General features: G+C 37.8%; 1 protein-coding gene across 1 annotated transcript in view; it reads left to right on the top strand.

The window, feature by feature from the left end:
• Positions 1-7,487, top strand: part of ANOS1 (anosmin 1) — a 152,125-nt gene extending 144,638 nt beyond the window's left edge. Inside the window, exon 14 of the mRNA XM_063341293.1 lies at positions 97-7,487. Within this exon, the coding sequence (XP_063197363.1) occupies positions 97-155 (59 nt within the window). The 3' untranslated portion in view covers positions 156-7,487. The remainder of the gene's footprint in view (positions 1-96) is intronic.
• Positions 7,488-13,492: the final 6,005 nt, after the last annotated feature.

Below are 13,492 nucleotides of genomic sequence, written 5' to 3'. Positions count from 1 at the left end.
AGCTGAAGGCCTCATGAAGACTTTTTAGTACAGATAAATGATGGTGTTACATATTCAGGGTTTGATGTGTGCATATTTTCCTGCTCTTTTGTTTAGGACCTCATCTGAAGCAACATCATCCACATCACTACAAGCCACCCCCAGAGAAATATTAGACTGTTTCAGATGATTATACAAATAACTGAGAGAAAAACTGAGCTACCAAATGGAGGCTAGGAAAAGGCACATCTGTAGGAGCAATGAACCCAGTTTTCCAGTGGAAGTTACCATCCTGTACGATCAGTATCTACTTCTCTGTAGTTCAGCCATGACAGCTTGTATTTGCACCAAGGCCAGGATGAAACACACAGCAAGAATCATTTCAGTGCCACCACTGTTCAACGAAATGAAGATCGTATCCAGCGCAACACCTGTGAGAAAATCAAAAGTGTGTTCATTGTAATGTTTTTGTATTTGTAGATTGAAACAGTGCAGTGTATACAGCTTTTTCTCTTAGTGGCTTCAATGTTAATATTTGCAAGGTTGTCCTGTGATGTATACATACTTTTGAACACTGGAGGCCATGTTCTCATCAGCGTGTTTAAATGATCTATTTTACTTACAGCTCTGCCTGTCACCAGTTTAAACCCTAGTGTATTCTGCTGTTGAAGAAGATCTCCATATGTCTGAGGACATAAGTAAAATAAATACCAGTAGCGGAAACCCCAAAATAATAGTCGGTATTTGATAATTGCAGTATCACCACAGAGGAAAATGATGATACATTCTTATCAACCATCTGTTCTGAAATGGTAATGTTTTAGCATGTAGATCTTTTATTAACATAGTTAATAGCTAAAAAATATCCAGGATAGATGTAGCATTGTAAAGAAATAAATGGAAATTAATAGAATTGTTGAAAATCTATGGCAATTAATACAATTAATTGATAGAACCTGGCAGAATGAAATTTAAACTGCCACTTACCATTTTTTTGATACATAATATTTCAAGATACAGTAATATCTTGAAAAGAAAAACTGATTTTCTAGTGAAAAATCGGAATAGTTAACATGAACATTTTAGAATTTGAAATTCTGAGGCACATTTATTATTCAAGTAGCCGTAGAGCTACTTTTTGGCTTTGGCTTTTGATGCATGTATCTCTTTTCCCCATGGATCTTTTGAACAGAAGGATGGATGTATTGGCTCCATGCTATTCTGCTTACAGAAAGAATTATGTGACAATATTCTGGCATCTGGAAAACATTGGCTTATAGTTTATTTGAATGCATTTTTCAAATTTAGACAGACGGGTGCCCTTTTTAACCATAAGGGAATTCATATTGCCTTATTGTGCAATATAAACTGTCTAGAATAATTTGCCACACAGAGAGACATCCTTCGATAGTAAACAGAAACTGCTTGGATTTATTACCGAGAGGGTGGAAAGTATCTGCCAATAAACGTCCATACAAATACTCATAATCAGCTTCTCATGTTCAAGATGTTCAAAGTGCTCCTGCATTCTTTGGCACAGTTTCCGTTGCTCCCTGAACCATTGTATGATGAGGCTAATGGAACGCAAACGCTTAGTAGTCAAACTTGACTAGGTGGCCACTTTTTCTCCCAGCAGATGCTACAGACTCACCTGTACTTCATATGTGCCTGAGGTATTCAGTGTGAGGAGCTCAGACGTTAGTGGTAAATATATTTTCCTTCTCTTGATGACAAACTGGAAAGTAAATACAGAGAAAATAAGTACATACCTGAAACTCAGGATCAGAGTTACGTTTATCATAGTAGAGAATTCACAAAATATTCAAATACAGTTTGTCTGTACTGAAGTTTATAGCTTTGTGTTTCCTGTGGATTGATACCACAGGGGGTGAAGGAAACAATTTCTGATCACTCACTCACTCCAGTTTTCATACGTTTCTACCTTCAGTTTTAAAGGGCTCTTTTTTGCCATTCTCTTTCTACTTTGCTTGTTGTCTTTTTTGATATGCACTCAGTGACCAAGAACTTTCCCAGAAAATTTCTATTGCTACATAGTTTGGGCCTTTAACAGTAGTTTTACAAATCTTAAAGGCTATGGTGCTTTTAATTCCTTCCTCTGTCGTTCTGTCATCTCCTCTTTTCCAAAATACATTAGCAAATTAACAGATGAACTCTTCTTCATAAAAATCTCTAGTATAAAGGTTTTATTTTCAATTTTGGTAGAAGGCCAAAGTTTCAGAGACACTTGTCAGCATGGAAATGTTCTGTGCGTACAAGTTTTTACAGAGAAAACACAATTTGAACCAGAACAGTGTGCAGCACTGCTTCGACACTTGGATTGCGCAGGGCGTCGATAAGTCTAGAAGTGATCTCTGTGGTGTTTGCTGAGAGCAGGAGTCAGTGGGAGCTGGGAAAGTAATTAACCTCAGGCTTCTCTGAAAACTTCTGTCCAAACCCTTCAATCACAGTCTGTCCTAGTTATGCTGGAGCAAATCTGTAGTGACTTGATTAATGTTAATGAAATTATATTTCATTCGTAGTGACATGGTAAGGCATAGAACATGGATGTCGGTCTTTATTACAATGATGCCAAATCTGTCTTGGCGATAAACTGGAAGTTAGCAGCCCTGAGTAATCATAACCTTAGTCTTGGTTCCTGAGGGGAAACCTCGTTCTTCTGAAATGAATCAAAATGGTTACTGTTTGTTGATGCCAGTCTCTTTGAAGCATGCCCCTTTTGAAAGTAACAACGTACTTTTCAAAAACATGGAGGGGTTTTCACTTTTAAAGTAGATTCTGGAAATCAAAAAAAAAAAAAAAGAGTTCATGAAGTAGAATTGTATTGAACAAGTCTATTATGTAGAGTCCACTAAGATGTAAATTATTTTTTTCCTTCTACAAATCAATTTATCAGCTCATCTTTCAAGTCACCCTCCAAATCAAAAATGAAAAATACAAGGTCAACAAAGCTCGTGCATGGAAGTTAGATTGCCAACTATGTGTGATTTCCTGATTATTCTTTGAATTTAGCAGTATGGATTTGAAGTTGTTAGTGCCTAATTCATAAAGCCTTGTTCGCTGAATTGTACAGGGTATTGTCCTAATTTACTAGCCTAAGTCACATTAAGCATTTAATTCAGCAATAGAGTTGTAATTCACTACTTGTTTCACTAGTTAAAGATTTATTTTCTCTAATGATGTTGTGTAATACAGAGTTAATATAGGTATTGGGATGTTTTTAGATATTATGCACCTTTAAACTAATGTATTATTTGCTTTGTACGATTCTGATGGATTTGTCAGTTGACTTCAGGATGCATTTTGTTTATCTTTGTTTCTTAAAGGAGAATTGTAAGATTATGCCATTTTCACTAACTGTTTTGTGAGGTGGATTTTTTTTTGTGTTCATCGGTGATTTTTGTTTAAGAAGAAAATTGTTTGTTCTTGTTATATCTGTTTTGACCATTTTTGAGTTGTTTGTTCAAATAAGACAGAGCTTGTGATGTACTACTATGTGTATCATCTTGAACGTTCATTGAGAGTATAGCACATAGACAATAAATAGAAGGTCTGACTTCTGAAATGCTGAACATCTTCAACTTAGGGGCTTCAGAAAGAGCTGAGGACATTGTATGGCGATGCAAACATTGACATTAACGTTTGGCATGGTCATACAAAAAATCAAAGAAATACTTATTGCTAACATGAACAGGAATTTTACCGTTGGCAGTAGCAGAACTGTATAGAAGCCTAAATACTGAGTCAATTTGTTCCACAATACTTTCATCTCCGTGCTCCCAACTGGGGTCAGGGAGAGTTTCATATAAGCAGGCCCTAATTCAGGAAGGTACGCGGCAGAGGAAACTTCCATATGCACAAAAGAAGTCAGTGGGATAGAAGGAAACCTCTGCAGCTAAGAATGAGCTTTAGTGATGTCTCGAATAAAGCATGGATGTCAAAATTCGCTTGAACGCTTTCTTAAATCAGGGCCTTATAGAACAAAGTATGGGACCCAGACAGTTCTAAGTTCTGTGTACACCACCATAAAAAAATTATTTTTGTCTTGTGTATATGTAAATGTAGTTGTGATATTGACTTATTTATTAATTGATTTTCTTATACTATGTGCCAAGTATATTCCTACCCTTTTGATCAGTACCTGTGAACATCAATTACTAAAAATAATGTTATGCAAACTTGTGCATTGTAACCAGGAATATGATGCTAATAAGCTGTTGCATGTAGTTTTAAATAATTAAGAATACCCTTTATTTAAAAAATGTAAATGAATACCTGCAGATGTTGATGATTATATATGGTTTTGCATGCCAAAACTCATTGTTCAGTTGTGGGCATGAAATGTAATGACTGTATTACCTCTACTGAATATATTAGTAAGGTACAATTTACAAAGTAATTAACAGAGCTCTATATGTAAAATTTTTCCTTTTTACTTAATTATATTGTAGTAGAGGTAACAGAACTGCTTCTCTGTTACCCAAATTGGCTGTAGAAATTATGTTCCTATAACACTCATTTAAAGTCAATATTTATTTATGTATGTAATACAAAAAGATTGGTCTTATGTGTCTGTCCTGTTATTTAGAGAAAAAAAATACACTTCTTGTAAAAAATAATTTGTAAAAAAATGTAAATGTAAATAGAGTCTGATTTCTTTTACTCATTATTTTCATGTTTAGAATTTGTACATAGGTAATAAACTATCCTACATCAAAATCTTGCTACATTATCTCCTCCATACAGAATTTATAGTTTTGTTTTTCTTAAGTTGAAGACATAGTCATCTAAGAAAAATCAGTGTCACACCAAGTACCTTTGCTACGTCTACATTTCATTGTGTATAAAGTCATACCACTTTGTCCTCTGCTTACTACAGCATTTTGTTTTCTTTAGAAAGTGATCAAAATAATCTGAAAATAAATTTAGGTATGATTTCAGTCTTTTACATCGCAAAGCAATCCTTGAAATAAAAAATTAGACTCAAGAACTTGCCATCCCTTTCTCTGTTTTAATGGGATAGTTCACAGTGAAGATTTGTTCGCCCTTTGTAATACTAACTTAAAATAATTTAAATGTTGCTGGATCTCTGTCAGTGGCCTGATCCTGCAAGTCAAGATTTTCATGAATGAAAATCATGGTGAAATCTATGTATACACCAGATTTGGAGTATTTTCTATTTTATAGTGCCATAACCTATGATTTAAATTCTTTACGTTTAATAAATATAAATATCTGTCTTAGTACAAACATTAAACTGTTTCAAATTGTCATAGATGTTCTGTTGTTCTCAGATGCAATATCTATAGTTTGGGGATGCGCTTTGACTTACTCTTGACTTGCCTAATAAACGTTTAGATTTTGTTAACCCAAATATAAACTCCAAAATTTCCTGGTGTTGCTTTCTCATTAGAATAACTGCTTAAATTTTGGGGTTCGGTTGTCCTTTTACATAACTGAATGCTGTTTAGAAAAACCCATATAGTTAAATTTCTCTGCAAGTTGGACTATTTCAGTTATATTTGCCATTATGGTTCGGTAAATCCAGACAAGAATGGTATATCACTGTGGATAGGTACGGTGACATAATAAATAGTTGGTGTGTTGCAATTTAAAATAGCCATTCATTTTTTCCTTCCATAATAAATAAATGTTTTCTTCAACGTTGAGTTAAAAGAAACAAGGACTGGATGATGTGAATCATATGAAATAAAGAAAATTTGCTATGTATTGAACAGCATTGATCATTTGGGGTTTGGGTTTTGTGGCTTGTGCTTCTGTGCCACTTGGCTTCTGTGTATCTAGAACTAGAATGCACTCAAAAGATTCCTTTTCATTAAAAAAAATGAATACAATGAAAGGTCTTTACAGTACAAAACCCCCAAACCCTCTATACTTCTGTTTTCTTATCCCAGGTGTTGCATTGTCATCGCCTGGATATACGCCAGCCTCCTTGAGGAAGACCTTGAGCCAAAACACTGGCTGTTAGCCCACCGGTGTCAACGCAGCACCTGTAAGGGTAAAGAAATCACGGGGGAGAACACTGAGAACGTCACCTTTGAAATTGAGCCAATGTGCGAGGCTCCTGCAGATCCGAAGGGGACGCGGTTGAGCAGAAGCGAATTGCTCTGTCCCCCCTTAACCGGATTGTGCTTAATAGGCCTCCCTGCTTCGACTCAAGGTGCTGTCAGGAGCCTAGATTAATGTTTAATACATGCCTTGCTATAAGCATTTACGGAGAGTGCCATGTGGCACAGAAACTAAAGAATGTATGAATGCTCGCTGTACCCGGTTCCTCACCTGTGATGGTGATTTATTCATGTTACTTAACAATAAGCTACATTCAGGAGGTCTGTTTCCCCTCAAAGGAAGATCAACTCTGGAAATAGTGGTTTGTCACTTTTCAGGAGAGATAGGCAAATATGCCACACACAAATATCCTTTTATATTCGTGTGCAAATGTATTTGTACACCGAATAGGGCTTGATTGCCTTTGTCACAAGCTGTCCAGTCATAAATACGTGCAATGAGTTCAAAATTGTCAATGTTTAAAAGTAAGTCTGGGTTTGCTGATTAGTACTGATTAGACAACATATTTGTCATATTTTTATAATTTTATTTAGAAACTGTTGCCTGATTTAAATGGTTCAGACTGCATAGTTATTAGTAGATGCAGAGTGATAAGCTGTAATTTCCACCCTGTCATTTTTATCTAAATGAAAGGTAGAGGAGGCAGATAGGGGACAGAAGAGAAGGTGGCACAAAAAGAAGCCAGTGATCTCGTGTATTTGTTTCTCCGCAGACATCCCATTTCCAGTATTGCAAACATTCAAAATAATCTTTTAAATTTCCTTTATGAGATGTGCTGCAATACTTGCTTGAAATGTATTTCAGACTTTCAGTGAACATACCTGCAAGCCAAAATCAGCAGACTGTAACTCATAAAACAGGAATATACAAGAAAAAAATAAGCTGGTGGATGCTAATGCTTCTCTCAGAGCACTTAGGGACACCTGTTCTTTTTGCTTGGTGTTTATGGAATCATACTGAAGACAAAGAAGATCCATATGCATTTTTCTTGCTTTGAGTGAAATACGTCTCATCGCAAAGGATCCCATTTAATTGGCTAAAGGTGCTTCGTGAAAGGCTGAGTTACCGGGGGTATACAGTAAACACTGTAATGATGCATAACTGAACGAACTCTGTACTTTTCCATTTTTCTAAAGATTGTATTAATGTGTCTCATCTTTTTGCCTGAACTTCATTTTTTTTGGGCTTTGTTTTATAATGGATCACTGTTCATTGCTTTTGTTGTATGTTCAGTGTGAGAACTTGTCTCATTTATTAATCTCAGTCATACATGACACACGCAAAGCAGGTTTCTCTTCACTGCTCATTGATATAAAGATTTACGTTTATGATACCTTTCCAATAAAAAATAAAGCCATTAAGATAATATATATACATTAATGTATTTAGACCTGATTTCAATAAAGGGCTCCTTGTCAACAAAATAATATTAGTTTTTAGATATAAAGTGTATCTGCAGCTGTATCTCATTTAAATTATTATGCACATAATATAGTTTTGGAGAATAGGAAACCTTACTGTCTTTTTAAACAGCAGCCATGCCTGCCACAGGAAATTGTAGCAAGCACACAGAAGGATATTAAACTGATAGTTATCACTCATATTTGCAGCTTGATAAATGCTGTTAAGTCAATAAATTGTGTTCAGGTTAGCTAAATACATCACTTATACTGAGCAAAACTGATCCCAATTCATCTGCAAAGCAGGGGAGGGTGGGTGAATAGCAGAAGTCTGGAGAGAGATGTAGCGGGAACAATATAAACTTCTGTGCCTGAACAATATCAAGAATGACAAAGCTGACGCAGCTTAAATTATCTTAAGTTTTTTTCCCAGACACTAATAGAGATTGCTCAATGCTTTAATGAAATCCTAAAATGATCCCACATTTGTTTTGTGGGCAATTTTGTAACTTTTGTAAGTAACTTTATAACCTATGTGGAACTAATAGCAAGAAATTAATGTTTTTATTTCATTAAATTTGATTTAAAAAATTAATATTTACCTAACATCGTTCTCAGAATCACTCAGCAGAAAGCTTGCACAGAGCAGTGTAATTCAGTTGAGTGCACAGTTCATTTTGGGATTCTCTCCCTGAAATTCAACCTTTGACTGAAAAAATCTTCCTATTTTTAAAAATTATATATGCAATTATTGGGAAACTATGAATCAAATAATGTAGCCAGTGTTTCCGGTAGCTGTTTTCGGACTTTATCTAGGAAACTTGTTTTTTTCTCTCAGCTAACCTCAAAGTCTCTAGAATAGTTTATTGCATGCTATCATTCATAGATGATAGGTTGCTCAGGGCCTTGCCCTTTCATGTTTTGTAGACAATCAAGGATGGGGATTCCACATCCTCTCTTCCTAACTACTCGTGAAACAGCAGTAAGGCAAATAGTGACATCTTAACTATCAAGGAAATTGTATGGGAAAGAACACATGGCATAAATAATTTCAGTTGCATGATGGGCCTGTCAAATTACAAAGAAATCGAAAAATATTCTTTCGAAGCTCGTGCTTGTAAGTTCTTTTATTCTCAGTAGGTTTGTGTTGAAACCCTTCTTACACTGGCCCTGGGAATTCAAAGCCAGCAGAAAATGAAACCTGCAGCTTCTCAATATATTTTTATTTTGTCAGACATTAGTTACCTCACAAGCCTTGAGAAATGGGAAGTTGATCAGATGTGTTTCTAGAGAATTCATACTGGTGGCTTAGCTTGCAGAACGGAATGAATTAGGACTCACCGGATAGTTTACCATATTTACATATTAACATTCAACAAATTATTAAACATTAAATTGACAATGGCAACGGCCCATTTGTGTTGCCTCTTTTGTATGCCATGGCTTGTTGGTTTGGGGAGCTGCAGCTACCACAATTATCGGTCCTTGGTCAAGTAATACATTACTCTCAGCAGGGTATGAGCTTCTGAGGAGACCACCGAGGGCTCTGGGGAGCCGAGCCGAGCTGAGCAGGTCAGGCTGCTGTGGCTGCGGCAGAAGGTGCCTGGCACCCAGCTGCCTCTGCTGGTGCTGCAGATGTTGAAAGCCCCGTGCCTGGGGATGGCAGGGGGAGAGGGCACAGCTGCCTGGGAGTGGAGAGAAAGGAACGCCTTCAGTGAAAATGCTGCGGAAAGGTCTCTCATCCCACTGCAGAACCGTAGGGTGAGCAGGGAAGAAAGACTCAGCACCAGAGATGCCCACCGATGCGAGGTGGGAGAGAAGTGGTGTAACTGGTTGCATGAGCATAGCCTTGACAAAAGAAGGAGCAAACGTGGCATAGAAAGCCATGTCAGTCAGGGGGAGATGCCCTTGTTGTTGAAGCAGAATGGTCCTGAGCTCCCGTGTCCACAGCAAGGTGAGAGAGGAACACCTCACACCTTCAGGACGCTGCCTTTCTGAGGGGACTAGGTGAGGGTGGGCAGAGTGGACAAAACGCAAAGAAGACTGGCACAAAAACCGTCGTGCTGGAACCCACACAGACCTACTTCCATTGAACTGTGCTTTGCAGAAGACTCATAGAAATACCTTGATTTGCTGTTAGCCCAGACATCTGCAGATGCAGAGCTGAAACTTTGTGATCACAGTGCGAAGTACCACCATGGCTGGGGTACTAGCTGGGACTGACACCACTTGCTACTCTGACAGGGTTTTGTGTCTCCTGCTGGCACTGTGCAGGGAGCTCAGCTCCTCCAAGAATGAGAGAATTTGAGCAAAACATTGAGACATCGTGTTTGGACCTGTGTGGGAGCACACCTCTGGTCTCCACTAGCCTTCACTGTTTTGCCACTGTGGTGATGTATTGCTGTCCCTGCTCTTCCTTTTTTCCCTTGTGTTGCCATGCGCTCAGGGAAAGTCACATTGACCTTTCCTAAGCGACTCTTCCCCTGGACGTGGTCCTCACTTTCATGGGTTTGTGGTCTACCCCATCTCAGGTGGTCACACAAATATCACCTAGTGTTGGAGGAATAGCTGTGTCAGTTTCATCACTGTCAAACACTGTTGCTGAAAGGAGAGGGACTGTGTTGGATCTTAAGAAAAGCCGAGTAAATCAAGGCCCTACAAGCGGAAAGGGTAAACCCTGACACTGCGTGCAAAGAGGCTGTAGGTCTTGAGCTGGGTAGAGGAAGGGAGCCTCCAAGGAGGAAACCAGAAGACCCTTGTGTTGTTTCAGCAGTGACTACAAATGAGTGAGCTCTGCTTTTATGCAACATGAGAGCACCTACAGTAACAAGGTCCTGAGCTACCAAAAGCAGGAGCTGCACTGGGTGTCAGTCAGAAGAAAAGGTGGTACTTCCTAAAGGCAGGGTTTGAGCCCACTGGGAGGTTCATCCCCCATCACAGTTGAAATCTGGAGCCGCACCTGCTCAGTCCTTCTGGCAAGGCATTAGGTCTCCGGCAAAAGTTTTTCTCTCCGTAGAAGTCCTGCTATAGGCAGAATAGTGAGAGTCAAACATTAAAAATCAGAGGCAATTTGCATACAAGAGAAGACAGGCAATGAAGAGACCTAGAGACTTTATATAATCCCTCAACTGTCCTAACTGTGGGGAAACTGTGACGCAAGCAAAGCATTTCTGCAGTCATCAGTTTCCAGTTTTGCCTAACGAATCAGTTACCTTCAGAGGAAAGAAAGGCGTGCTGCTCCATTTTTTAGCAACTTACAGTGAGGCTTCAGCAGCAGTCACTGTGAAATATTCTGAAGTTTAGACTTACAAAATCAATAGGTTTCCTTTATATCCAAAAGACAAGTCTAAATGCATGACTTCCTGCACTACAATTGTAAGAAAGCCATTTCCAGGCATTGTGAAGCATACGTTACAGTCATCTTTAATGTGGAAATATTGAAATACTTATAGATCAAGTAAATGTTTCTCTTCCTCCTTAGACAGTTCATCGTGACTCAGAAACCAGAAAAAGGGTCACTTTTTTAAATGAACACACAGCCACAGATAAGAGAAATAAAACTTATGGAATTTCTTAAAGGCCTTGTGAAGAAGCGGATAAAGATCAGCAACTATAGCCCACCAGAGGTTTGGTGCCAGAAATAAAAGGAGGCCAGATGTGAACGCTGGTCTCCCTGCGCACCTCGTTGCTGTGCATCTTGCTGCTCAGCAGCTTCTGGTATAGTCAGTCTGCCAGCAAATTCAATAGCTGTGCCACTGCCATGGAGCCAGCACACTGTAAAGAACAACAAAGAAAGCTTCTTCTGGTCTCTGGCAGGCTGCTACCATTATCCTAGTAAACTTTCCCATGGTAGGAGAATACTTAGCTTTTCCCTTAAATGAACATATTCATAGCTTGAAAAAAGACATTTTGATAAGCTGCTGTGGGAAGAAAGCCATAAAAAAAAGGACTTAGAGGGGAACAAGAAAGATTTTAATGAGGCGAAGATTGAAAAAAATATTAATAAATATGATTCAAAAATCCTTATTTTTATCTTAAATATCACCTAGATATTCCGAAAAATGATAGAAAAATGAAGTGACTAAATCAGTCAGAAACTTGGAGACAAAATTTCTGCAAATTCTATAGCATCAATCCATGAAATATGTTTTTAATATGTCATGGGGATCCGAAAAAATCATGTGCAACGTTGGGAAGTCTTTAGTTGCAGCATTTCTTTGAAGCTGGACATCTTGGAATACTGCATTTAGTTATCAACGTCATATTACCCTTAACACATGTTAATGGCATTAAAAAATCTATGTATGGCTTAGCTAAGCGATGACTAGCGTCAGCACTGTAAGGACACACCACGCTGCCAGTTTAATAATAACTGCTACTTTGTTTCTTGCCACATTCTTTATTCTTCCTGCCATAAAAACAGTAAGAATGGCAAAAAGGTAAGCAAAGGCATGAAACAAGATCTCTTGTTTCACTAAATTCTACGCTGATTGCCATTATTGCAAAATTTAGGCCAAGTTTCCTCCAATTGCCTTTAATCTCCTTCTCAGTGACTGTGATTTAGTTAGGCATTTTAGTGTTTGGAATCCCATTAATGGTAAGTTTTCCGAAAGCACATGCCTTCCCTGTGTTGCTAAGGTAGACTTTGCACTAAACAAGGCAATTATATATCCCCAGGGCTATTGAGCGCTGTCTGCAACCGCTCCATCTGGTTCCAGGGATCATCTCTTGTAAAGTCTCTTTACAAATCACAGTCACCTCTGCCCTTAAATCCATTTTAAATTTAATAGTAGTACTGCCGGATTTGAGATTAACAAACGCAACCAGCTCGTCATTGTTGACTTTGAAAACAGATCCTAGGTTACGTGAAGCACTTACTCTTGGTTAGGTGTTTTCTCTAATTCTTGCGTTTTGACAGACAGTCCTTCTGACTTTTCCTTTACACATCCTGGATATTCTTCTGTTGGCTGAGCCTCTCTCCTCTCTGCTGTGTTCTGCCTTGTCCCTAACAGGCAGAATTCTGCCATGGGAAATCCACTCTTCTAAAAAGCATTTTTACAGGCTTCCTTGTTTCTCTGCAATTTTGCCTTTGCTCGTTCTTGACCACTGTCCCCCTACTTTTTCATTGGGTATCTTGAATTTTGCCTGAGTTGGATAGCAATGCTTCTTCACCACTCATTTAAGAGGAAATTCAATTATTCAGTTCAATTCAAGATGTTTTTTAAAATTCCAATTACTAAACACTGTGTTCTTCAGTCTCAAAATTGCATGTCTTGTTTATATGTCAGCTTTACAAAGTTTTTATCTTCTGATCACTGACTATTTTGTGGCAAAAGACTTGCCTGTTTGGGCCTAATATAGATTTTAGGTTGCTTAATTTTCTGAATAATATCACCATTACTTTTTATAGAGGTAATGTAGCAATATTATTGCATTCCTTGTTGCATACATTATGAGATGTTTTAGTGCTTCACAGATTTGTGTGAAGTTTCCTTTTTCCAATATATAATGTCTTGTTCTTTCCTCCCAGGTGATTCAATAAGTAAGCTATGAGAAATCTTTTCAAAGGCTAGATTGCAGCTGATTGTCTTTCTGATTTAGTCTTCTTCAAAATGAGTCTATTTCTCCCATAAAGGATCTAAAAATGACCAAAAAAAAGTAAATGTTTACGAAGATGAGCAATGTTTTTTTTTCCATAGTGGGTTGCTATTTGCACTATAGAATGTTTATACTTTTGGCTTCGTTTCAGAGATTTTCCCTAAAATTTTCTTATCCCAACCTGCTTCCTTGTTATAAATTTAAAGAAAGGGAAGGATGCATTCTCACAGCAGCTAATCATTATGTCACAAAAAGATTGATTTGATATAATATTATGTGTCCCTTAAAATGCTTCAGAAGTATGACTTTGTCTGTTGCAGTGCACTCGTATAGATTCATTCCACTATGAACTCGCACTGTTTACAAAAGTGTATTTCAGGAAGTATTTCAAGAATGCAGCCAGAGGT

Source organism: Chroicocephalus ridibundus, chromosome 1 (assembly GCF_963924245.1).
Source record: "Chroicocephalus ridibundus chromosome 1, bChrRid1.1, whole genome shotgun sequence".
Lineage (NCBI taxonomy): Eukaryota > Metazoa > Chordata > Aves > Charadriiformes > Laridae > Chroicocephalus > Chroicocephalus ridibundus.
This window is presented reverse-complemented; position numbering and strand designations above follow the sequence as displayed.